The sequence below is a fragment of the Gilbertella persicaria genome, assembly GCF_025201335.1.
Source record: "Gilbertella persicaria strain CBS 190.32 chromosome Unknown B0P05scaffold_22, whole genome shotgun sequence".
Taxonomy (NCBI): Eukaryota; Fungi; Mucoromycota; class Mucoromycetes; order Mucorales; family Choanephoraceae; genus Gilbertella; species Gilbertella persicaria.
The window spans coordinates 225,877-247,447 of record NW_026251983.1 but is presented as its reverse complement, the minus strand read 5'-3'; the positions used below and the strand labels follow the sequence as shown (position 1 = coordinate 247,447).

The 21,571-nt window shown below is 37.2% G+C and overlaps 10 protein-coding genes across 10 annotated transcripts; 5 read left to right on the top strand and 5 right to left on the bottom strand.

Moving 5' to 3' along the window:
• Nucleotides 1-98: 98 nt before the first annotated feature.
• B0P05DRAFT_604171 (general substrate transporter) lies at nucleotides 99-2,219 on the top strand. Its single transcript, XM_051583314.1, has 2 exons — nucleotides 99-635; nucleotides 688-2,219. Exons 1-2 carry the CDS (start codon nucleotides 350-352, stop codon nucleotides 1,905-1,907), a joined length of 1,506 nt encoding a protein of 501 aa, XP_051434432.1. The 5' UTR covers nucleotides 99-349; the 3' UTR covers nucleotides 1,908-2,219.
• A 335-nt stretch (nucleotides 2,220-2,554) lies between these two features.
• Nucleotides 2,555-3,952, top strand: B0P05DRAFT_579583 (uncharacterized protein; the record flags this gene model as incomplete). Its single annotated transcript, XM_051581943.1, has 7 exons — nucleotides 2,555-2,806; nucleotides 2,889-2,901; nucleotides 3,043-3,272; nucleotides 3,386-3,506; nucleotides 3,537-3,586; nucleotides 3,631-3,802; nucleotides 3,864-3,952. 7 exons carry the CDS (start codon nucleotides 2,555-2,557, stop codon nucleotides 3,950-3,952), a joined length of 927 nt encoding a protein of 308 aa, XP_051434431.1.
• Nucleotides 3,953-4,458: 506 nt separating this feature from the next.
• On the bottom strand, nucleotides 4,459-5,642 carry B0P05DRAFT_579582 (BRCT domain-containing protein; the record flags this gene model as incomplete). Its single annotated transcript, XM_051581942.1, has 3 exons — nucleotides 4,459-4,849; nucleotides 4,893-5,563; nucleotides 5,610-5,642. The coding sequence occupies 3 exons, from the start codon at nucleotides 5,640-5,642 to the stop codon at nucleotides 4,459-4,461; spliced, it is 1,095 nt and encodes a 364-aa protein (XP_051434430.1).
• A 1,503-nt stretch (nucleotides 5,643-7,145) lies between these two features.
• On the bottom strand, nucleotides 7,146-8,745 carry B0P05DRAFT_511006 (asparagine-linked glycosylation 3). Its single transcript, XM_051575605.1, has 5 exons — nucleotides 8,533-8,745; nucleotides 8,375-8,474; nucleotides 7,690-8,325; nucleotides 7,567-7,640; nucleotides 7,146-7,520 (listed from the first exon to the last, which is right to left on the bottom strand). The coding sequence occupies exons 1-5, from the start codon at nucleotides 8,732-8,734 to the stop codon at nucleotides 7,207-7,209; spliced, it is 1,326 nt and encodes a 441-aa protein (XP_051434429.1). The 5' UTR covers nucleotides 8,735-8,745; the 3' UTR covers nucleotides 7,146-7,206.
• A 2,658-nt stretch (nucleotides 8,746-11,403) lies between these two features.
• B0P05DRAFT_543714 (uncharacterized protein) lies at nucleotides 11,404-12,802 on the top strand. The gene is made up of 2 exons (XM_051578467.1): nucleotides 11,404-12,219; nucleotides 12,363-12,802. The coding sequence occupies exons 1-2, from the start codon at nucleotides 11,464-11,466 to the stop codon at nucleotides 12,474-12,476; spliced, it is 870 nt and encodes a 289-aa protein (XP_051434428.1). The 5' UTR covers nucleotides 11,404-11,463; the 3' UTR covers nucleotides 12,477-12,802.
• B0P05DRAFT_543712 (uncharacterized protein) lies at nucleotides 12,695-13,505 on the top strand (the record flags this gene model as incomplete). The annotated part of the gene is made up of 3 exons (XM_051578466.1): nucleotides 12,695-12,946; nucleotides 12,992-13,048; nucleotides 13,094-13,505. Coding segments are annotated over exons 1-3 (263 nt in total), but the record flags the coding sequence as incomplete, so codon positions are not given.
• Nucleotides 13,506-13,917, bottom strand: B0P05DRAFT_543707 (uncharacterized protein). Its single transcript, XM_051578465.1, has 2 exons — nucleotides 13,732-13,917; nucleotides 13,506-13,674 (listed from the first exon to the last, which is right to left on the bottom strand). Exons 1-2 carry the CDS (start codon nucleotides 13,891-13,893, stop codon nucleotides 13,609-13,611), a joined length of 228 nt encoding a protein of 75 aa, XP_051434426.1. The 5' UTR covers nucleotides 13,894-13,917; the 3' UTR covers nucleotides 13,506-13,608.
• An 80-nt stretch (nucleotides 13,918-13,997) lies between these two features.
• B0P05DRAFT_597161 (armadillo-type protein) lies at nucleotides 13,998-16,802 on the bottom strand (the record flags this gene model as incomplete). Its single annotated transcript, XM_051583147.1, has 3 exons — nucleotides 16,308-16,802; nucleotides 16,252-16,259; nucleotides 13,998-16,199 (listed from the first exon to the last, which is right to left on the bottom strand). The coding sequence occupies exons 1-3, from the start codon at nucleotides 16,315-16,317 to the stop codon at nucleotides 13,998-14,000; spliced, it is 2,220 nt and encodes a 739-aa protein (XP_051434425.1). The 5' UTR covers nucleotides 16,318-16,802.
• Nucleotides 16,803-17,060: 258 nt separating this feature from the next.
• On the top strand, nucleotides 17,061-19,562 carry B0P05DRAFT_597160 (phosphatidylinositol 3 and 4-kinase-domain-containing protein; the record flags this gene model as incomplete). The annotated part of the gene is made up of 3 exons (XM_051583146.1): nucleotides 17,061-17,714; nucleotides 17,757-18,504; nucleotides 18,547-19,562. The coding sequence occupies exons 1-3, from the start codon at nucleotides 17,088-17,090 to the stop codon at nucleotides 19,560-19,562; spliced, it is 2,391 nt and encodes a 796-aa protein (XP_051434424.1). The 5' UTR covers nucleotides 17,061-17,087.
• On the bottom strand, nucleotides 19,554-21,492 carry B0P05DRAFT_543698 (uncharacterized protein). The gene is made up of 11 exons (XM_051578464.1): nucleotides 21,355-21,492; nucleotides 21,186-21,307; nucleotides 20,939-21,141; nucleotides 20,724-20,887; nucleotides 20,615-20,678; nucleotides 20,488-20,567; nucleotides 20,340-20,437; nucleotides 20,207-20,293; nucleotides 19,944-20,165; nucleotides 19,761-19,900; nucleotides 19,554-19,704 (listed from the first exon to the last, which is right to left on the bottom strand). The coding sequence occupies exons 1-11, from the start codon at nucleotides 21,438-21,440 to the stop codon at nucleotides 19,567-19,569; spliced, it is 1,404 nt and encodes a 467-aa protein (XP_051434423.1). The 5' UTR covers nucleotides 21,441-21,492; the 3' UTR covers nucleotides 19,554-19,566.
• Nucleotides 21,493-21,571: the final 79 nt, after the last annotated feature.

Here is a 21,571-nt window from a genome sequence, read left to right as displayed (position 1 = left end):
AGATCAAGTGTACGATATGATTTGATGGTGAAACAAGCTTGAGAAAATATAAAAACAAGAGAAAAAAGTCGTTTTACTCACTTTGGATTCATTGGTTCATTTCTTTGAATTCATGACCATACTGATTGATTTCATTTGATCAATGACATACTTGATTCATCTCAATGAATGCGTGCGCACAGGCAATAAACAGAGATCGTTATCATTGTAGAAGATCTTGTGCAACAGAATATGAGCTGATGTGACTACAAGTTCGGGATCTCACTATAAGAATATGATTTAATTGTCTCGTAAGAAAAAAAAAATAAGACGTTTTTCTTTATCGCTCCTTCCTTTTTTTCTCTTTACTATGATGGACAAACATACAAAAGATCCTGTCTATGACAATGAGTCTGTTACTACCAAGCGAACCATCCATCGAGGTAGTCGAAAATCGTTGTATATGGCAGGTATCATTGCCGCAGGTGGTGGTTTTGTCGTTGGTTTTGATACTGGCGCAGTCTCGGGTACAATGGTACTTCAACCTTTTATGGATCGCTTTCTGAATGTGGATGCCACTTATCGTTCTGCTCTTTTGGTTGCCATGATGTTACTTACTGCAACCATTGGTGGTCTATGGTCTGGCAGCATTTGTGGTAATGAAAACCTTGTTTTTTATATATCTTGTTTGCTTATGACTTTATATAGATTGGATCGGTCGAAAGAATACTATCTTACTGGGCACAGGCGTTTTTGCCCTCGGTGCACTTTTTGAAACCATCGGCTATAACTTTGGTTTACTTATGGCAGGTCGTCTCTTGGTTGGTTTTGGTGAAGGTTTCCTGACAAACGCCATTCCTTTGTATCATACTGAAATTGCTCCACCTGATATCCGTGGTCGTTTAATTACGTTGTTTAGTGCCATGTCTTCCATTGGCACCATTGCTGGCTTCTTTGTCAATTTTGGTACTTCTTATCTTACTTCTGACTGGGCATGGCGTGCACCCTTTTTGATCCAAGTAGGTGTCTGTGTATTCTTGATGTTGGCCTACTTTTTGCCTTACTCTCCTCGTTGGTTAATTGACAAGGGACGTAAAGAAGAAGCTTTGCAAGTTCTCGCTAAACTCCATGAATCCACTGTGGATGATCCTGATGTGCGCAACGAGTACTTGTGCATTTGTGAAGAAATTGAACAAGAACATGCTTATGGTAATCGTACCTTCATTGAATGTTTCCGTGGTACAAATCTCAAGCGTACTTTGTTTGCTCTTTTTACTGGTAATGGCGCTGCTTTCACAGGCACGTATTCCATTACTTACTACGCTCCTCAAATCTTTCAGCAAGCTGGCTTGAGCGATACTGGTATCTCTTTAGTAGCAAGTGGTACAAGTAATATTCTTGTATTGATTGTCACTATAGTCACTCTGATGGTTATTGACAAGTTGGGTCGTCGTGGTGTGTTTGCTTCAGGTGCATTCATCATGGGTGCTTCCATGTACATTGTTGGTGGTCTATTCCAAGGCTACAATGTTGAAGATGATGAAGGCAATGTGTATCTGTCCAGTACCAATGCACGTAACACGGCTATTGCCTTTATCTATATTTTCCAAGCTGCTTATGCTTACAGCTGGGGCCCTGTTGCCTACATCTATCCTGCAGAAATTTCCAACATGCGTACACGTGCTAAAACAATTGCTCTTGCCTATGGTCTCAATTGGGCTATTGGTATTTTCATGACCTTTATCCTGCCTATCTTCATGACAAACACAATCTATGGTGGTTACTACTTTTTTGGTGCTTGTTGTACTGTTCTCTTTTTAGGCAGTTTCTTTTTGGTTGAGACGAAAGGAAAGACATTGGAAGAGATTGATCGCATTTTCAATCCTATTCAAGATGACGGTATACCTTCAAACACAAACACAAACTAACTCTCTCTCTCTTTAATAAATCCTTATGGCTGGGCCTCTTGCGCGTCGTCTCTGGTCCTCCTTCTTCCCCTGGGGTCCAAGGTTTTAGAAGAAGAAGGGGACTATGCGTTGGCATTGGCTTCTTTTGTTTTCTCTTTTGTACAAAAAGGACAATCGAGGGGTGCTGGCCTTGTAAAAAAAGGCCGGCTGAGATCAGACCCTTATGAGCGGATCATGTTAATGCATGCGTCGCCACGAATTCCCATTTGTACTTTTTTTTTTGCCAATCCTTTTTTTTTTTGCCAATCCTTTTTTTTTTTTGCCAATCCTTTTTACGTATAGGTTTCTGCTGTCATAGGATAAGTATTTCTTTTTTTTTTTTTTGTATTTTTTTAGGATAGATGTTTATATTCTAGGTTGGCTATTTTTTCTTTCTTTCTTACATTTGGGTTCGTCCTTTTTATTTTTCTCGCTCGCTCTGTATCTCTACCTCGGTGGGATTCTTATTTTATCAATGTTTGTTGTCTAATGTGTGTGTGTGTGTGTGTGTGTGTGTGTGTGTGTTCTATTGAGTTGTTTTGTTTTGTTTACTCTTAAAATAAAATCATCTTGACTTTCAAAATACTAATTTGCCTCTTTCCACTTTTTTTTCTTTGTTTCTTGACATTATGACTACTCCAAATGATAACATTATACTACAAGACGAATATGATTATCTTTGGCAAGCTTTACGCGATAAACCAGACGATTTTGACCCTTGGGAACAACTTATTCGAGTAGCAGAAACACCACCACAAGGTCTGACAAAGACCTCACCTCCCGAACATATGGTTCGTTTAGAAAATGTCTATGACAGTTTCTTGACCCGATATCCTTTATTCTATGTCTATTGGAAGAAATATGCGGATTGGCAGTTGGCTGTTCGTGGTGAAACATCAGCCAAGAAACTAAAGGATTGAGAATCCAAAAAGATATCTTTTTTAACCTGTCTCTACTGAGTAGGTCTTTGAAAGAGGTGTTATTGCCATTCTCAATTCGATTGACCTTTGGAACCAATATATTGATTTTAAATTGTTGCACAAAGCTTCCAATGATCAAAAATCACATATAAGAGGCACAAGCTGATGTAGTTGAATTATTTTGTTTGAACGTGCAGCTTCATGTATTGGATTCGATTTCCTTGCTCATCCATTTTGGGACAAGTACACCGAGTTCACGAAAACGCAGTTGGCTGATCCTAAGCGTTTATTGGCATTATTGGACCGTATTGCCGTCATTCCAATGCATCAGTACGCTCAGTATTATGAACATTGGTACGCCCTACGCACTCAAATGACACCAGCAGAGACCTTGGATCCAGATACACTTACCCAATGGACTCAAGACGTTCAAGAAAAGAAAGGCAGCTTGGAGCAAAAAAAAAAAAAAAAAAAAAAAAAAAAAAAAAAAAAAAAAAAAAAAAACTGGACAATGCGCTCAAAGAAAAAATAAAAGCGCAGACGAAAACGATCTACAAAAAGACACAAGGAGGCACTCATCAACGGTGGATATACGAGGCTGAAATCAAACGACCTTATCTCCATTTCAAACCATTAGACAGACCTCAACTTCAGAACTGGAGTCGATGTCTTGATTTTGAAGAGTCATAAGGAGACCAACAACGTATTCGTGTTCTTTATGAACGATGTTTTTTTGCTTATGTAAATAGATTTCAATGATAATATAAGACTTATTTGATTGGTAGGCTCATTATGAAGAATTCTGGATGCGTTATGGACAATGGTTGGCTGAAAGAGCGGCCTATACATTTCTTTCTTGTGAGCATACAATTGTTAAAATAGCACTTGCTTTGGTTTTAGAAAAACAAGGGAAAGCAGATGATGCCAGACAAATTTACTCTACCTTATTAGAATCAAGTAAATGCAACCAGAGTAAGCACATCTTGTTTCTGATTTTCTCTCTTTTTTTTTCTATTAGTGCCCACACATATTGAAGTCATTTTGAACTACCTTCACTTTGAGTGTAGACAAAACCCCAATTCCTTCCATAGCCTAGTCAACAATTAAATTTATTCCTCCCAATTGGATGCATCTACCAAGACATTTTTTACCATACAATACATTAGATACCTCCAGAAAAACAATAAAATTGACAGAGCAAGAGAAACTTATTCATTATCAGCGACTTTATACCCCTATAACAACTTCCTTTGGCTGAATTATATCAATTTCGAGCTTGGCTTTAACGGTAAGTCAAAGACAACACATCCTAGCCAGTCATTGGTACGCTTCTCTCAGACCAGCTTTCAAGCAATAGAATCGCACAGGTATTTAGACAAGCACGTCAAAATCTACCCAAACATCCACAACAAGAAATTGTTGTCAAGTACAGAGAATACCTTTTAGAACGCGGTACTTCCATTGTTGCACTCAATAGACTTCATGTTTTTGTTTCAACAGAATTCATAAGCGAAAGCAATCTTAAACGCACAATAGACGATAATAGGAGAAATATTAGTCTTGCTAAACAAGCTCGAACTTGATCTCATCGTTATTGTTTATTAAATTCCAGTTTATTTATGATGTAAGCGAATCTCTTTTTCATATGCATTCACATCTGGTATGACAATATCATTCAATACACTCAATGCTCGTAGTGCTGCTTGACGTGGCTTTCTTTCATTGACGAACCCCTTTGTGTCCTCATCATGATATTCTTCATATATAACTTGAGGTTCTTGTTCACAGGTATAGTCTTTCCATAAATCCACAATATGCTGAATCAAAGGTGTTTTGCCTACTGTACCTGCCAGCAAATGATTATCTTTGGGAATAAATGTGTAGCGACGGTCAGATTGTTGGTCTATTTTCTTCCATTTGGCATAACATTCCTCTAGCCATAAATGATTCACAAGAACCACTTGAGGATATTCGTTTGATGATTGGTATTTTTTACCAGAACCACTAGAATAGACACATAAGTCTTGGTTGATAGAACTAGGCTTACCCTCCACATATCAAGTGAGTAGTGTCCTTTTGAAGTTCTGGCGAATATCTTGCTCCTGTTGCTACAATCAATGTATTAAGAAAGACTCTTGCTGCTCCTTTAAATCCTGTCACACAAATCACACAATTTTTCATTTCAGCAATACCCATCTTGGGCACAGGATAATCCAACAAGACATCGAAAGGCGGGCAATAATACTTTCTGATCAACGTATTGGATAACCACCAAAAGCTTGCAATCACTTTGCTGTCTTTAATGGCCTGTCTGTATTCAGCTGAAGAGCGATATTTAAGAATCACAATGGTCACTAAATGATGGTTATATTCAGACACCACTCGGCCCCCTCCTGCCTTAACATAGTCTGCTATAAAGGGGATTATGGCTGTCTTGCGTTCGTCTGTCATGATATCTTGGCCGAAATAGATAGTTTCATCCAGGAATGGTCTTGTCTCTTCTAGTTGTTGATGTGATGGAAGAATAGAGGACAGGGTTTTGATATCCGTGGGGTATGGGTGAATGGTGGCTGTAAACGGCTTGTTAGGGTAGTAGACAGAGGGTATTGGAAAACGATACATGTTGTAGTCTAGCTTACAATGATGTCGAAAACAATCATCTAACCATTGTGGAAGTACTACAGGAATACTTTTGTCTATGCACTCATTATAATGTGACTAAAGGAAATTGAGTTGAATACTACAGCAAAAACTATAAACTTACACCTCTTGGATCAACGCATATTAAGCATGTCATATCTTGAGTCAAATCATCCCTACATTGACCACCATATTTTCTTATTTGGCTATAGATTGCCTCATTCTCTTTTGGCAACTACAAGTGGCATTAGTATATGATACAGTATTTAAGCAGTTTACATCAAGTAGCATGAAAACCTCGCCTGATAAGAATTGTTCTTGATCTGGTGCATAATAAGCAGTACTATACAGAAATTAATCTATTGAATGCTAATGTATTGTCAACAACATACTTATGTACAAATCCATTGCTAATTGCCTTTTCAACCCATAAAGGCTATTTTCTCTATCGATTAGACTAGACAATTTAAGAAAATAAAGAGCTTGACTTGCCGTGACAGATTCTTGTATCTCTAAATTTCTGTGTGTTTGAGAGACAAACAAATTGGGCTCTTTATTTCCATATTGTTCGGAATAAGCTTGTACACCTCCATTGTTTAGTAATATGTTGTTTAGCTAATACATATGTATGGGTCTATACGCGCAGTAGTTATTAAGCAATAGACGCTTACTGTTATTTGAACACTATGGGGTAAGGTTTCGTCTATAGTATAAATAACGTTATCAAAAAGACGTATTGTCTTTTTGTCGTTTATATGTCTTCCAAGTTTAAGTTTTTTATTCTGTTCATGAACACTGGACATGACAAACGAAAAAAGACAAAACCATTTTTTTTTTTTTTTGCTTTTTTGTATATATTTATTTATTTTCTAGGACGCGCACTGGGCCAATCAAAAACTAGGTGTTGAATCCAACGCTATGATTGTAAAGCGAATAACGATTTAAAAAAGAAAAAGCAAATGATTAGGATAAACTCCTTTTTTATTACTATTGTACTCAAAGAAAGGAGGAAGATTAATAATGAAAGAATGAATTGTGTTATCCTGCATGAATAAAAAGAAATGGATTGCCACGGAGAAAGAAACTAACATAAAGACATCATTAGGTCTTTTTAAAATCAATAAAGCCGAAATAAAATAAAACGTGGTGTATATAGCATCATATTCAATTTGTCATGACTGTTCTCAAGATGAATTTGGTGGTCTCGATACGCTCTATTATGGGTGTGTTAATGCAACTGTTGAGTCATATGATCGGCAATGTACCTGATGTCCAGTAAAATGATCTACCCGTGCTTAATGGAGTATCTTTTGCCTGTTTATCTATAGTTGATTTGAAGGTGAATATGGCTGATCATATAGTTCGATACTTTACCTATTGTAAGCGAAGATTTTCCTTGCTTTCTCAGTCTATTCAATATAAACATCCTATATTATTATCATTATCATTATCATTATCATTTACCTTGATTTTCTATGCCTCTTTTTGCTTTCTTTCTTTACTGTGTCATGATAATAACTGTTCTTTTTATGAATCGTGTTTAATTTTAATCTGATAGTCAAATTAGGCTTGTCTTGTTTGATAGTGTACATCGATAAAGGAATGGAGAAGAAGAGAAGGAATAAAGAAAAACAAAAAGAGAAAAGAGGGTAATTTAAATCTAATAAGCCGTGATCATTTTATTTACTCCTTTTTTTATATATATAAGCAAACTTTATTCATTATTTTGCTATTGTTGGTATTTTGTAATTAACCCCAGGTGAATTACCAAAAATACCTAATAACAACATGATATGACACGCTACTAATGTCCATGAGCTTTTTACTGTTGAAGGAAATGTTAGCCAACAGGCTTCAATAGTGACAAATATCACAATTCGTGATGTTGTCTGAAATCCTTGCTTAGATGTTTGCCAGGCACATTGCCATAACAAGTAAGGCAGTGTTTGGAAATACCATGAATAAAATTGATAATGAAGTGATCGTGCAAATAAAATACCGATAAAATTACTAGTAAACATCATGCAAATAATATCTATTGCCGAGTAAATTAATTGTGTGCGTGCCTTCTGTTGGCTTACCATCGTTTGATATCATTATACTTGGTTTCTTGAATGAAAAGCCTTGCTTGAATACATAGATTAAACCCCCTTTACTATACAAGAGAATGAGTGATATGCAAGTATGATGATTGAATACATTACGGTGGACACCAGATACAAACAATAAACATCAATAAAGTGAACGCATGTCCAGCAAGTAATTCTTTAGCAAACCAACTCGACACAAAGGTTTCCTCGCTCATCATTCGCCAATTGACTGTCCAGGTATAATCAAAGACTCTACTGAATTCAAATGCTTTTGATAGATAGCTTGAAGAGTATTGACTTAAGAATGGATAACCCAATCCTATCTGGATAAGTACCATGAGACCCAATTGTGCTATTGTCTTGTATGCACCAATGGTTTGCCATAATAAGATACCATAGGCAGGAAAGAAGAGCAATACATTCATTTTGATAGACAAAGCTAAGCTAAACAAGACTGCACTTACTGTCCAACGTCGATAGGTCATGGCTAAAATACATCCTAGCATAAACATCATGGCTACTGGATCATTAAAGCAACGGAGTAAGAAAATAGAGTGAAATCTCTTTGAGCATCCAAGCAAGAGTATTACATAAGGTGGCACTTTGTTTGATTGGTGATAAATAGCACATGCCAAGTATTGACTGATTAAATAAATACCCTCAAACACATACTGAGCTAATCGAATGTTTGTGCCTTTGTTGGTTAGATAGTATAATGCTGAATAAAAATAGACAAAACCAGCAGGATACCTATTTTCTTATAAGTAATGCAAAGTAGATAGCGTGTTCTGATGTTTACACAAGTGGTCCTGTATCGCCTTTTAGTTTTGTATAGTCGCGTTCACCTTGTAAAAAACCTTCTACTTCTTGCATATATGCAACCCAGTCTATTTCTGTGTCTATTGAACTGTCAATTCCTTCTTCTTTTGTTGAGATCGTATACGATCGATAACTTACATGATACTTTCTTAATAATAACAGTGCTCAAGACAAACTCGCCTAACAGCAACATAGCAGTAAGGTGCCAAAAATACTTGGGATGACATAAGAGTTGAACTGGTAGTTTAATGATATCTTTAAATTTGTATATCTTTCTATCTAATTCTCTTGTTTTTTCTGGTTTCTTTTTCTTTTTTTGGTGTTGGTTTACTTTAATCATTTTGTGAAAAAGTAAGAAAAAAAAGTTCAGGTTAATGGCTGCCAAATAAGGCGCAATCTCATTTCATGAGTTGAAGAGCCGCTTCATCTCCGAGAATACTTGCATTATAACTACTTGTTTGTAATAACAAGTGGGCATTCATTAAGAAACTATATCCTGCTTAATGTTTCTAAGTTTGATTTATTATATAAGGGATAAAATAACTGATTTGCAAAACTCTCTGAGTAGAATAAATACTGTTTATAGCACAGACAAATTTGACCACAAAGAAAGACAGACATTAGTAGTAGTAGTAATAAGTGGCCCAATCAGTCTTGGTGTGGCAACAATATGGGGCCTTTTGTGGTAAAAGAGAGCGAGAGAGAGCTATCGTGGTGTTGAGCCTTATAAAAAGTAATAGGTATAAAGACAAAAAAGAAAACTATGCTTACCTAAAGCTCAATTTTATCACCTAGGATGGCTTCTTGGACTACTGTTCACACTGAAACTGTGAACTTCAGAGCCCAGAGAGTAGGGAAGCATGGTATAACAAGTAGAAAAATGGCCAGTAAGATTAAAAGAGGTGGGTTGATACGTCTCAGAGAGAAGGATACATTGAATCTAAAAAGCTTCGAAGAATATTTTGAATGAGAAAAAAAAACAGAAAAAAGCGTTTTTATATTCTTTTATTTATCAATATTCAAGTCAATGGGTAACAAAAAACTGCTTTTTTCTTGTTTATTTATGTGAGTCTAGTTTACCTCATATTCACATGTTTTTCTTGATTCAAAAGCCCCGAAAGCTTCCGTGCTATAGAAAAGGGACTTGCTATATCTTTTGTAGCCTCTATGTCGATCTCTTGTATTAACTGAGCTACTCTAAAGCAGTTACACGAATTTTTTTATATCGCTTCTTTAAAAAAAGTCTTGAATAGTCTAATTGACTTTATACTGATCAAGCGAGAAAGAAGACTATGTTTATCTATCTATTGTTCAGATGAGAATTAATCGAAATAGTTGATAGATAAATATGAATGCAACACCCATTACATGAAGTGATTCTCAGTTTATTTGGTGGCTATTAACGCAAGTTACATCATTTAAACGCACATAACATGTTTGAATATTCTTCTCAATTAAATAATAATTTAAAAGCAGAATTCAAGAAAATAAAATATGAAGAACTTTAAAGTATGAATGCAAACAGTGATATTGTCACATCAGGAAAAAGAAAAGCGTGTGGCTTACAATCACATAATGAGGCTTTATTGTCAAAAGAAGGAGATGCATTATCCAATGTTAAACAATGTTTAATTGGTAGATTGAAGGTACACAAGCCTTTTTTTTTGCTTTTTCAAGTAACCGTCAAAATTGGATCACACAAGTTTTTATTTTATTATAACGTTGCCTTGAGTATATATATCCACTTAAAAAGAGAGAAATGATGAATCATTCATAATAATAGTTATTTTTGGATAAACGTTGTTTCTGTCTCCATACATCGTTCAACTTGTTTATTTGAAACACAAACTGGAAAAAACCGGGCAAATATGTAGTCAAAAAGCAAGGTTAAGTATGTCGAATGTTACACAATGATGTCTTTTTGATTTGTATTTAAGCCTTTTTTTTGAATTCCAACATTTTCCCGAGGCTCAGACATATTCACTTCAATGAATACATAGAGAAATAAAACATGAAGCATGTGCCTACTATCCCGACTCTATATTTTCTTTATCAGAAGCTGACTTGTAATCCTTTGTTGTAGGACAAAATCTATCAATTTCTCGGGGTCAAGTGCACATAGTGATCATCCCCGCTTGTTAAGGGCTAGCAATTTTTTTTTGTCATCTGAAAATGCGGGGAAGGAAGGAAAATAATCATAGAAAAAGCAAGAGGTTCCTTTTTTTTTTTTCATTGCAAAAAGTATCGAATGATAATTTTTACTTGTTTATCTTTGGTGCACATTCATGTGATTTTATCTCTCTGTCATCCTCTTTTCTCTCTTTCTTTTTTGTTTTTTTAGGGTCGACAGGGTATAAGAGAGAGTGTGTCCCTGAGGACAATAGGGTGACTTGTTAAAACGTCCCGCATTAAATTAATTTTTTTTCAAAACAGAAAAGGCTTTGATTGGTTTTTTACTGAGGATGGCTAATCGTTTAATCGAAAGTATAGAATGATTTTTTTATCAACAACTTCCAATTTATGGATATACGTTTAGACTCTAAAATCTCAGCTTCCCATCTTTTTTTTTTGTGATATCTCTCAAAGACAAAGTAGTCTCTTTACAAGTAAGATGTATGATCCAATGCAAGTGAAAAAAACTATGTTCATGTGTATTTCTTTTTTATTTTTGCTGATTCAATAAAATCACATGAATCACGTAATAAAGAATACACACAAACAATCAAATGGCAAACGGCGGCAAATCATGGGTAAAAAAAAAAGAGAAAACTCTCGCTTTTTAACTCCGAGGACATTTTGTCAAAGTAAATGCATGTGATGACGAACAAAAAAGAAAGTAAGAGGAAGAGAGAAGGGGGAAAAATAGACATATACACAAGATCGATGAAAGAGAATGTAGCCAGTAAGGAAGGTACAAAAGGTGAGTCAATCTGGGTAAAAATGATTATAAATAAAAATTAGTACCATTCCGCAGAAATCCCAGGTTTTTAATGCTTAAATTTAAAGGAGAAAAAAAAAAGAAGATTTCTCTATCTCTTTCTCTTTCTCTTTCTCTTTCAAAATCCATAAATGAATATTAAATTATCCGATAAAAAAAGGTCTTGTTTGCCTTATAACACTAATGATACACCACCATTATATGATCTACAAGAGGTCATTCAGCAATATCAATCACAACCTGAGCTTCTAAAATTGATCCTTACAAGCAAAGTGGAAGAAGATAAACGTAGAGCCGAAGAAGCTAAACTTCGTGCTAAAGAACTTGATCTTTATTTACAACACAATAACCAACCTCCAAGCCCAACCGGATCTCCTCCCACTACACCACGTTTAGAGTCTGAGGAAGAAGAAGAAGAAGAGCCAATTGTCCTTGAAGAACCCAAAAGAAAAAGAAGCTACAAGGTTTTACCTACAACATCTAAAAAAGCTCGTTCAGTCCCTTACCCCTCACCTAACCCACCTGCCAATTATAACTCTTCATTTTCATCTGGCTCATCCATCTCATCTTTATCTTCAGAAGAAGAAGACATGGATCAGCACCAACAACGCCGCCACTCTGCCGCTGCTGCCATGCTGGCCATGGGAGGTAGCCTGGTTGAAGAATCAAGTGCATATCCATCACCTACAACTGATCCTGTTGAAACAGACGAAAAAGAGGACTCAAATAAACCTCGCAGACGAAGAGAAATGCAGGCCATTACAAAAATTGTAGAAACAAGGGAGTTTCCCTATGTTGATAATTACTTTTGGAAGAATAATGGCAATACTGTTCAAAAGAAGACAGGTTGTAAGAGTATTTACTATAAATGTTCAAACAGTAATAAGGTAATTTTTTTTCTTCTTTCTAAGCGGGATTTGGCGGGGAAGAATTGGATTAACGGGTTTGCCCGATGTCTTTTACATATGAAATTCATGCTTTTGGAGTTCACACGAGTCTATCGGTTAATTTTACTAATTCCATTCCTTAGGGATGTTCTGTAAACAAGACAGTGACAGCAAGGCCTAATGGTGAATATCTCATCAAGTATCGTGGCTGTCACTTACCGGAATGTGGTAGAGTAGAACGCATTCGTGACTTGTAGATAGCGCATTAAGCAACAACCCATATACCTGTTTATATCTTATGGATATAATCCCTCTTTATATTGCATATCAAGCTGACAAGTTTCTCTTTCTTAACCTACTACATACTCCTAATTTGTTAATTGTTTTTTCGCACGCTTTTTTCAATTCATTTATTACAATGTCCTCTTCTTTGTCCCTCATAAGGCGTCACTGTCCATTGGTTGTCACTGTCAATGTCTGTTTGTGTCTATTCTTATTCAACATAAACTTCTCTCTCTCTCTCTTTTTTTTTCTGTATGTGTTTGTTGATTCGTTCAAGTAAATAGGCTTGCGTAACATAATTGAGTGTGTATGTCATTCAAAATTTGCCCTCTTTTTTCCCTCTCTCCCTCTCTTGTTGCTTTAGTATGAAATCACGAACAACCTTATTTGTTTCTGGTTTTGATGCAAAGACGCGTGCCAGAAATCTTGCTTATGAATTCGAGAGGTAAAGAATACACCCTTATGTATCATTCAACCAATATCCTATAAGATATGGACGTCTTGTTCGGTTAGACATACCCGCACCAAAAAGCTACAACTCCAAACCGTAAGACGCGACTTTATTCTTAATCAAAGACTCATAAGATAACAGATATGCCTTTGTGGAGTTTGAAGAGAACCAAGATGCCGAAGACGCTTTTCAAGAAATGCATGGCCGAACTATTGATGGCTATACATTAAACATACAAGTAACATTTTATGAAATCTCTTTAGGTGACTAAATACTATGTAGTGGGCAAGAACAACACCTGCTTATTTACAAAACCAACATCATCAACAGCAACAGCAACAACAACAACAACGCCCAAAATATAACAACAGAGACAGTCGTTCTCGGAGTCCTTATCGTAGAGAACGTTCTCCTTCATCTCCTCCACCTCGATTTGCCAACGATTCTATACCTCGTCGATTTCGGTCAAGATCTCGATCTCCCAACAATTATCCAAGACGATATTCACGTAGCCCTCCTATCAATTAGGAATAAAGTATAGCTTTTATTGCATTTATGTTACAGAAAAAAAAACAGAGAGAATAGGCAAGAATACAAGTGTATGCGTGTATATGAGTATGGTGTGTGAGAGAGAGTGTGTATAAATATGTATAGGTTTATAGTTGTCTACTTAAACGAGCCAAGTGGTAATTGATAGTGTTGGAGTGCTTTGTTCTATGAACCTATGATTTGAAAAGAGTAAATATACATGCTGATCTTGACAATTTTTTTAGACTTACAGGCTTGCCCATACAAGTAGTCAAGGATTGAGCAATAGCTGCACAACGCTTATCATCGACACCAGCAGTTGCCCAACATTCAAATAAGGCACCCATCTCAGCAAGACAAGGGCTGGCTTCCAAGATCTTCTTGGGTCTAACTTTGAGTTGCTTCAACTTCATGTTTGAAAGTAAAAGAGAACGAACAAAAAATATTTTATTTTATATCAAGGGGGGACGAGAGGGGGGTACCGGACATTAAATGATAAAACGTCACTGAACATGATTTAGGGCTTGAGTTGTACACCGTGTTCAACAAACGACTTAAGTACATCCATAGCAGCCGATCGAACTACTTGTACTTGAGCATCTTTGACTAGCGAAATAAGCTTCTTGTCTACATTCTCTTTTACCAAAGCGTCGACTGCTGATTTGCCCTTGTGCTGTGTCAATAAACGAATCACCTCAATACCTCTATGTTGTACATCGGCTGTTTCATCACTATCGATCCATCGAGACATTCTTTCATAGCATTTGTCTACTTGTACAATCATATCACAAGTGCCCGGACTATTGGCTAGAATAGCCAAGGCACCAGAAGCAGCCCTTCTTGTGGCAGGATCCTCATGATCTGACAGTATCATCAAGAGACGAATGCGGTTCTGCGATTTGGATGGATCACTATAGCGTTCAAACACTGGATCACAAAATGTCATGTTGCAGACCATTTCAGTAGCTGCGCGTTGGACCATTTCATTGTTTGACAATTGCAAGTTTTCAAAAGTAGTCATGCCATCTGCATTTTCTACCAAGAGTCGTACACGATCCTCAACAGAAGCCAAGTTGGTTAATGCCATTAAACCCTCGAATTGACGCAATTGATTGGTATCTTTACAGAGAGCAAGGAAAGGTCTGACCATATCCAAGATAGTATCACCTTGAAATGCAATACGAGGGTCTGTTGTAATGGCTAATTTGGCCATCGCTTGTGAAGCAATAAGGCCAGTGAGTGTGTTTGTATCACGAGAAAGAGGTAAGAGAGCTTTAATAATGCCCTGCTGTAACAATTGGCCTCGTGCGGATTGTGGTGTGACAAGTTGAAGATAAGTTTGTGCAGCAACAGCTTGAATATTTACACTGCTGTTCTTGGACAAGACCATCAGAGCAAGGGCCACACCGTTCTTGATGGCTTTTTGGATACGGTCTTCTACTGCACTATCGTTTTCTCGAGGATCATCTTCTGTTGGCTTGTTTTGTTTGGCATTGGCGAGATCTCGAAGCTTTTTCATCTGCTTTTGCTGCTCATCAAGCACAGGTCGGTACATGGTTAGGTTAGCAAAGATAGTACCAATACCAAACAAAAGTGGATTACTGTTAGCAGCATCTTGTTGTGTAGTGCTAATGGTCAGTGTAGACAAGCACTTGAGAAACTCTTCATCATTGCCCAGAGCAGCTTTGATCTCTGGCTTAAGTGAAGAATAAGCCAGTCCTTCTACTGCATTAAGCAGCAAGTTGGCATCAGAAGACTTGGACTTGATCACCTGTGTAAGTGATTCAACCAGCATTTCGTTCGAGAGATGCATTCTTTTCATGGCTTCTTCTAAATCAGATCCGTCCGCGTCTTGGTTTTGTGTAAAGTTGTCATCGGAAGGCATATCTGCTTGTGCACGTAATTTGGCTAATGCTGTACCTGCTGCTGCTTTTAACTGAGGATCTGTCTTTTGTTGTCCTGCTGTGTTCACAAGCCAGTTGACAGCATATTTCAGTATTTGCTTTTGACAGCTCTTGTCCGAAGAAGCAATGATCAACACGTCTGTCATTGCAAGTTGAACAGGCAATGCCTCGAATTCAATGACATCCATCATTTCTTCTACTGTTCCTTCTTGACTGAGAATAGCAGCACCTACTGTCATACTTGTCTGGAAAATAGCATTTAAGGTACGATAAGCTAATAGCTTGGCTTCAGTTTTGCCTTGATCGACACAATTAGAGAAACAGGCAGCACATTGTTCAATGATAAATGGCATAGGGTATTGCTCCACCTTGGTATCAGGATTAAATAGACGTGTCAGGATCATAAATGCAAGACTCTTGATACGAGGAGGAGTCTCAGGTGTACCACAAGCTGTCAAGACAAGCACAAAGTCATGAGAACTAACAAAGGCACGAATAGCGGATGTATCTTCAGGATGACCAAGTAAAGTTAAGTGCTTTTGAAAGAGTGCGATGCGTTCGATTTCTTCTTTACTACCTGTGTGTGTTGAAGTTGTTGCTGGACGCTGGCTTAAACGAGCAATGAATGCTTGTGCTTCATCTTTTAGATCAGGATCTCGTTTGATGGCAGTCTGGATGTCATTGGTTGCTTGAGTTATTTGATCAAGAGACTCATAGACAGCTGCTCTTTTCATCAGTGTGCTTGCTACTATTTTATCATTGTCACTGTTAGTTTCAAGTTGATGTGTTAATTCTTTGATCTGGCTTTCCAAAGTCTAGAGCGCGTAAGTCATATCTGTATGTGTTTATCAATAGTCAATATCATACCTGTGTATCTTTAAGAATATGAGTCACTCGGCTTTTCTCTTTTTCTCAAGACTTACCTTTACTCATAGTTTACTTCTAAGCAAAAAGTAACTCTATTCGTGAGCTGTTTAAAAATACTAAACATCGGACCAGCAATTCAGGGAAAATTGACTTATAAAAAGCTGTCTTGATCTACCATCCTATTTCAAAAAAAGAAGACATGGCTTAGCCTTCCTTTGCTATTTTCAATAACAAGGTTCACTTGGGATAAATGCTCTATTGTATTCAAAAAGACTCAAGACAAAAAAGTATCAGCTATGTCTTTTTTTTTTTAGCTAAACAAAAAATAAAAAAAGGAAAAGATAAATGATGCATAAATTTAATCTTTGGCTCTTTAGAGATCGTTAGTCATCTTTTCTTGTTAAAAGAATAATAGCCAGAATTTAGCGTTTTGTTTGCCTTGGAAGACACTACTATCTTTGAGTATGTTTATGGAATCAAATGTTATTTTGATGTACCATGTTGATAAAAAAAAAAAATATGTGTGTGTGTGTGTGTGTGTGTGTGTGTGTATGACATTTGAATAAGTTTTAACCCCAAGCTATTAAAATGCATAGACTTCTTTTGGACACTTAAATAAATAAATTGCTTTCTTACAGTCGTTCTTTATTAAACTGCTAAATAGTATACAATTAAACATATATTAATTTGCTTTTATTGCTAAAGAATAGTGTTTGTTTAACTACCTACAAAAAGAGAAAGACTGCATAAACAAGTTGACTTGCTGTTTGCATATAAATGACGTTGTAATTTAGAACCTTTGTTTTTTTCCCTTTTTGTGTGCTTTTTTTTTTATCATGTTCAACCGACAAACTCCTCCCACAACAGGTGGTGACTATAGTCGACTTGAACAACACGATGAAGAAGACGAGGCCTTTTATGAACATCTTTTACTACATCACCCCAACTCTGTTCTTGTTGCCAACCACCATGGCGAGTGCAACGTTGTCCCTCCCTTATCAATACAGCACATACACCACTCTCCTCCTCACTCGCCTCGAGCCTCTTTTAGTGCTACGCGTCGTTTCTTTCAAGACAAGCTACCTACTGTCTTTCGTAAAGATATGTGCTGTACAACCGCATCATTTTCTTCGTTGCCTGCGGTTATCGTCGCCGACCTTCAGAGCGGAAACATTCCCCTGAGAAAGCACGGCGAAGAAAGTCAGACAGGAACCGATCAAGGCTGGACTATTATTCGCCGTCGTCGATACAGAGGAAAACATGGCATCGGTGAGGCGCGGCATCCAAATGATGTCTCCTCGCCTTCTTCTTCTGTCTTGATAGATGAAGAAATTGATCCTTCCGATCAAGTCACTTGCTCAGTATTTGTCAAATGGCAACCTTTAGAAGAACAAGCAGAATATAGTATGGCAGTATCGCCTTTGCTTCATGAACTGCCTCATCAAAAAGATAAAGACGAAAGGGTAAGAAAGAAGACGCTTGACTATGTACTCATGTTCTCCTAGTCGTTTGATGACCCTATTCCAGTAACTGAAGAGAAATTTAAAGAAATCATCAAATCTGTTCAAGAAGCTATTGAGAATAACATGCAGCCTACTCGTATCAGCCAAGGCTCAAGCGGCTCTTATTTCTGCAGAAATAGTTCTGGCAAGATTGTCGGTGTCTTTAAGCCTAAAAACGAAGAGCCTTATGGCCGTTTAAATCCCAAGTGGACAAAATGGATCCATAGACATCTTTTTCCTTGCTTTTTTGGTCGCTCTTGTCTTATTCCTAACTTGGGCTATCTTTCAGAAGCAGGTGCATCTCTGATTGATAGGAAATTAGGCACAATGATTGTGCCTTACACAGATGTCATTTATATGTCTTCCCCTAGTTTTCATTATGACTATCTAGACAGAAGATCGCAGCATGGCCTTCCTCCCAAGATTGGCAGTTTTCAATGTTTCTTGACAGACTATAAAGACGCCACTGTCTTTTTCAGAAATCACCCGTATCCTATCAACACAGAACATACAGAAAGCATTAACAGAAAGTCAGTCTGGGCTGGCTGTCTAGGCAGAAATGAAACAATGCAAGACGAATTTGATGAAGAACATCTCTTACCTGAAGAAGACGATAGTGACCACACGCATGTTACACCCAATCACCAGCCTTCAAAAAAGCATGATTTTAGATGGACATATCAGCTTCAACACCAATTTTGTCGTGAGTTTGAGCAACTGGTTATTTTGGACTACCTTATACGTAACACAGGTAAGATACCATTTTATTTGTTTGTTATTAACTGACGACTAGACCGTGGATTGGATAATTGGATGATCAAACACTGTCCAAGCCAAAGAGCTTGTTCTAGTAAAAGCAGTCTTTCTGCAGATGAACCTACATATACCCCTCACAAGATACCACTCAAGACAGGAGGCCATATCCATGTTGCCGCTATTGATAATGGCCTTGCCTTCCCTTATAAACACCCTGATCAATGGCGTTCTTATCCATATGGCTGGAGTACTATGCATGAATCTCTTGTCAACCGTCCGTTTTCTGAAGCGACACGCAAACAATTTTTGCCTATCCTTTCAGACCCACTATGGTGGCGCGATACTGTAAGGGACATGCGAGCCTTGTTTGAGTTGGATGATGATTTTGACGAGAAAATGTTTCAAAAGCAAATGGCTGTACTTAAAGGACAAGGCTTCAATATCGTCAGAACCTTAAAAGACCCTCATGCTGGGCCTATAGATTTAGTGACAATGCAGCGAGTTGTCATTAATCAAGAAGAGATTGTGATTGAATATGATGAACGAGCATTAAGTCATGTTGATTCAACGCCTATTGTGTCTGATACCAAGCGAAAACAACAGAGGCCGAGAAAGTTGCGTACACAGAGATCTACTTCATTTGATGTTATTTCGACCACAAGTTCGCCATTCAGAAATATCTTGGAAGAGCGCCATGAGAACAGTGAAGAGGATGAAGAAAGTGTGAGTTATTTCTCTCCACCTCTTCCCCATGCCACACGCACAACTCTATCAGCACCCACACAACAACAACAACAACAACAACAAAAGAGACCTCGTTGGAAGGATCGAATCAAGAGTGGACTCAGTATGGATTTAGGTCGACATGGGTTATTTGGAAAGAAAAACAAAAGCAAAAAGAACAGATACCGTGCATTTGATAGTGATGGCGATCTATCAGACGATAGTGAAGACTCAGACGATGACAGTCAAGCACCCGTTCTAAAGCGGGTGACAGTGATTATGGAGACTATAGAGATTGTCAAAAGTAGAACTTATTTTACATGTTGGTAATTTATTATTGCTCAAATACAATTTGTTTTTCAAGCTCTTTTTGTCGCTGCCATTCTATCAGCAATTCGTATTTCTGTCTTTTGGAGGCTTCTACATATTGCAATACTTCAAGCAGTCTTTCTCTTGCTTTTTTCATATTGGGCTATTTTTTTTAAAAAAAAATTGTTTAGAGAGCCATATCATAAGAACATTTCTTACCTGAAATATATGAACACCATACATTGTTGTAACCACTAATTCATCAAGACCATCTCTATTGAGGTCAAGATGTGTCAATCGATAGATAGGATAAGCAAGTTGTCTTTTCCAAAGCACTGTATAAATCTGTGTTCCTGCCACTATACTTATGTGAATACTCCCTATAACACCATCTTTTCTTACCTTGCTTGTAAATCAGCACTTGTCTACCATAAGTCCCTATCAAAATCTCTTTTTCTCCATCCCAATCCACGTCCATAACATGAGAGCATAAAACACTATCGAAATTGCCTGACAGTGGCAGTGTTTTACTTTTATCTAGCCCTTCTTTTTCTATCGACTGATATACAATGGCTTGTTCAATAGCGCAAGTGACTACAAGATGTAGCTCGTCTTCAGGATGTGCTATCAAACGATTATTATACTTGTTCATGTTATTAACGTACTTTTACTAGACGCTCTCGGTTGAAATACGAGAACAGAAGTAATGGGACTAAATATACGTATTGCATGCGATTTAGTCTCTTTTCCATCTATCAAAATCTTAGCTAAATGTCATTCAAGCCAGCATAAACTTACCCTTATCATAAAAAGCAAGAAATATCTCCCCGTTTTGTCCTCCTGCACACATAACCCGCTTTCCATTAGGTTGATCCAACATATGCATAAACAAGATCCTGTGCGTTCATTATTGTGAATTGACAACAGTAATATACAATTCACTTACTTGATGCGATGATTCGAAATCTTGCTCATCAAAGGAAAGAAAGTAGCTGAAGATTGCTCAGCAAACTCATGATTTTCGTCCTAGGGTTCGTAAGTTATGACAGATTTGATATCGATAGACTTATTACCTGAGCAAACAGGTGAACAATGCCATCCATCGAAGTCAACAAAAAGCCCGTTTTATGCTGAATTCTAGTTATAGATGTTAATTCGAATCATACATTGGCGACAACATACTGTATGTGCGATAATTGCATTGGTGCAGATGTAAGGGGTATTGTTTGACATGTTTCTCCAATAGAAAACAAAGCTTGCTCTAGAAATGGTTTTGTGTTTGGCTTATTGCCATAAATACGTAAACTATAGGCTGAATGGGGTTCGTTTTTCTCTTGCTCTATTTTCTATACATGTTTTTTTGTATAAGCAACTTGATTTATTCATGGCTGAATCACCTCTGCAACAGCAAGAGCAAGAAACAGTTTGGCCTTGTTATCCTTGCCAATGGATTCTACAGCATCGATAGAGATGATCTCTGTCTTGCCCGAATCAATGCCTACATCAATGGACAAGCAATTCCAATATCCGTCTCGGGATATGAATGCCGTGATTTCAGAGGAGGAAGTAACAATAAAATGCCGCACAGGTTTAGATAAAGCTGTACGATAGTTAGTCGCTAAAGACAACTGAGCGATACAGTACGTTGTGTGTATTCAGGCGGTGGAGTCAGTGGTAGTGTGTCGAAGCGATTGGAAGGAAACTCTTCTGGTCTGTCAATATAGGTCAAGAGTCGCGAATCAAGTGTCACTAATCCAAAAATATTTCTAGAATAATGTATGAATAAAAAGTTATAAGAACGAATGGTATTTACGTTCTCTCGTAGCCATAACGTGCATAGTGTGTCTCACGAAACAAAGGATCATCGTCTGTTAATGTGTGATCATTATGAAGAGACATGGTGCTAAAGAGAGAAAAAAAAAAGAGATTTCAAACCACGCTTCTTTTTTCTTCTTCGTTTTGTCTATAGTACAGGTACTCATTGGACTTTGCTACAATGACTTGATGTTAATATAGTATTCTACTAGTCA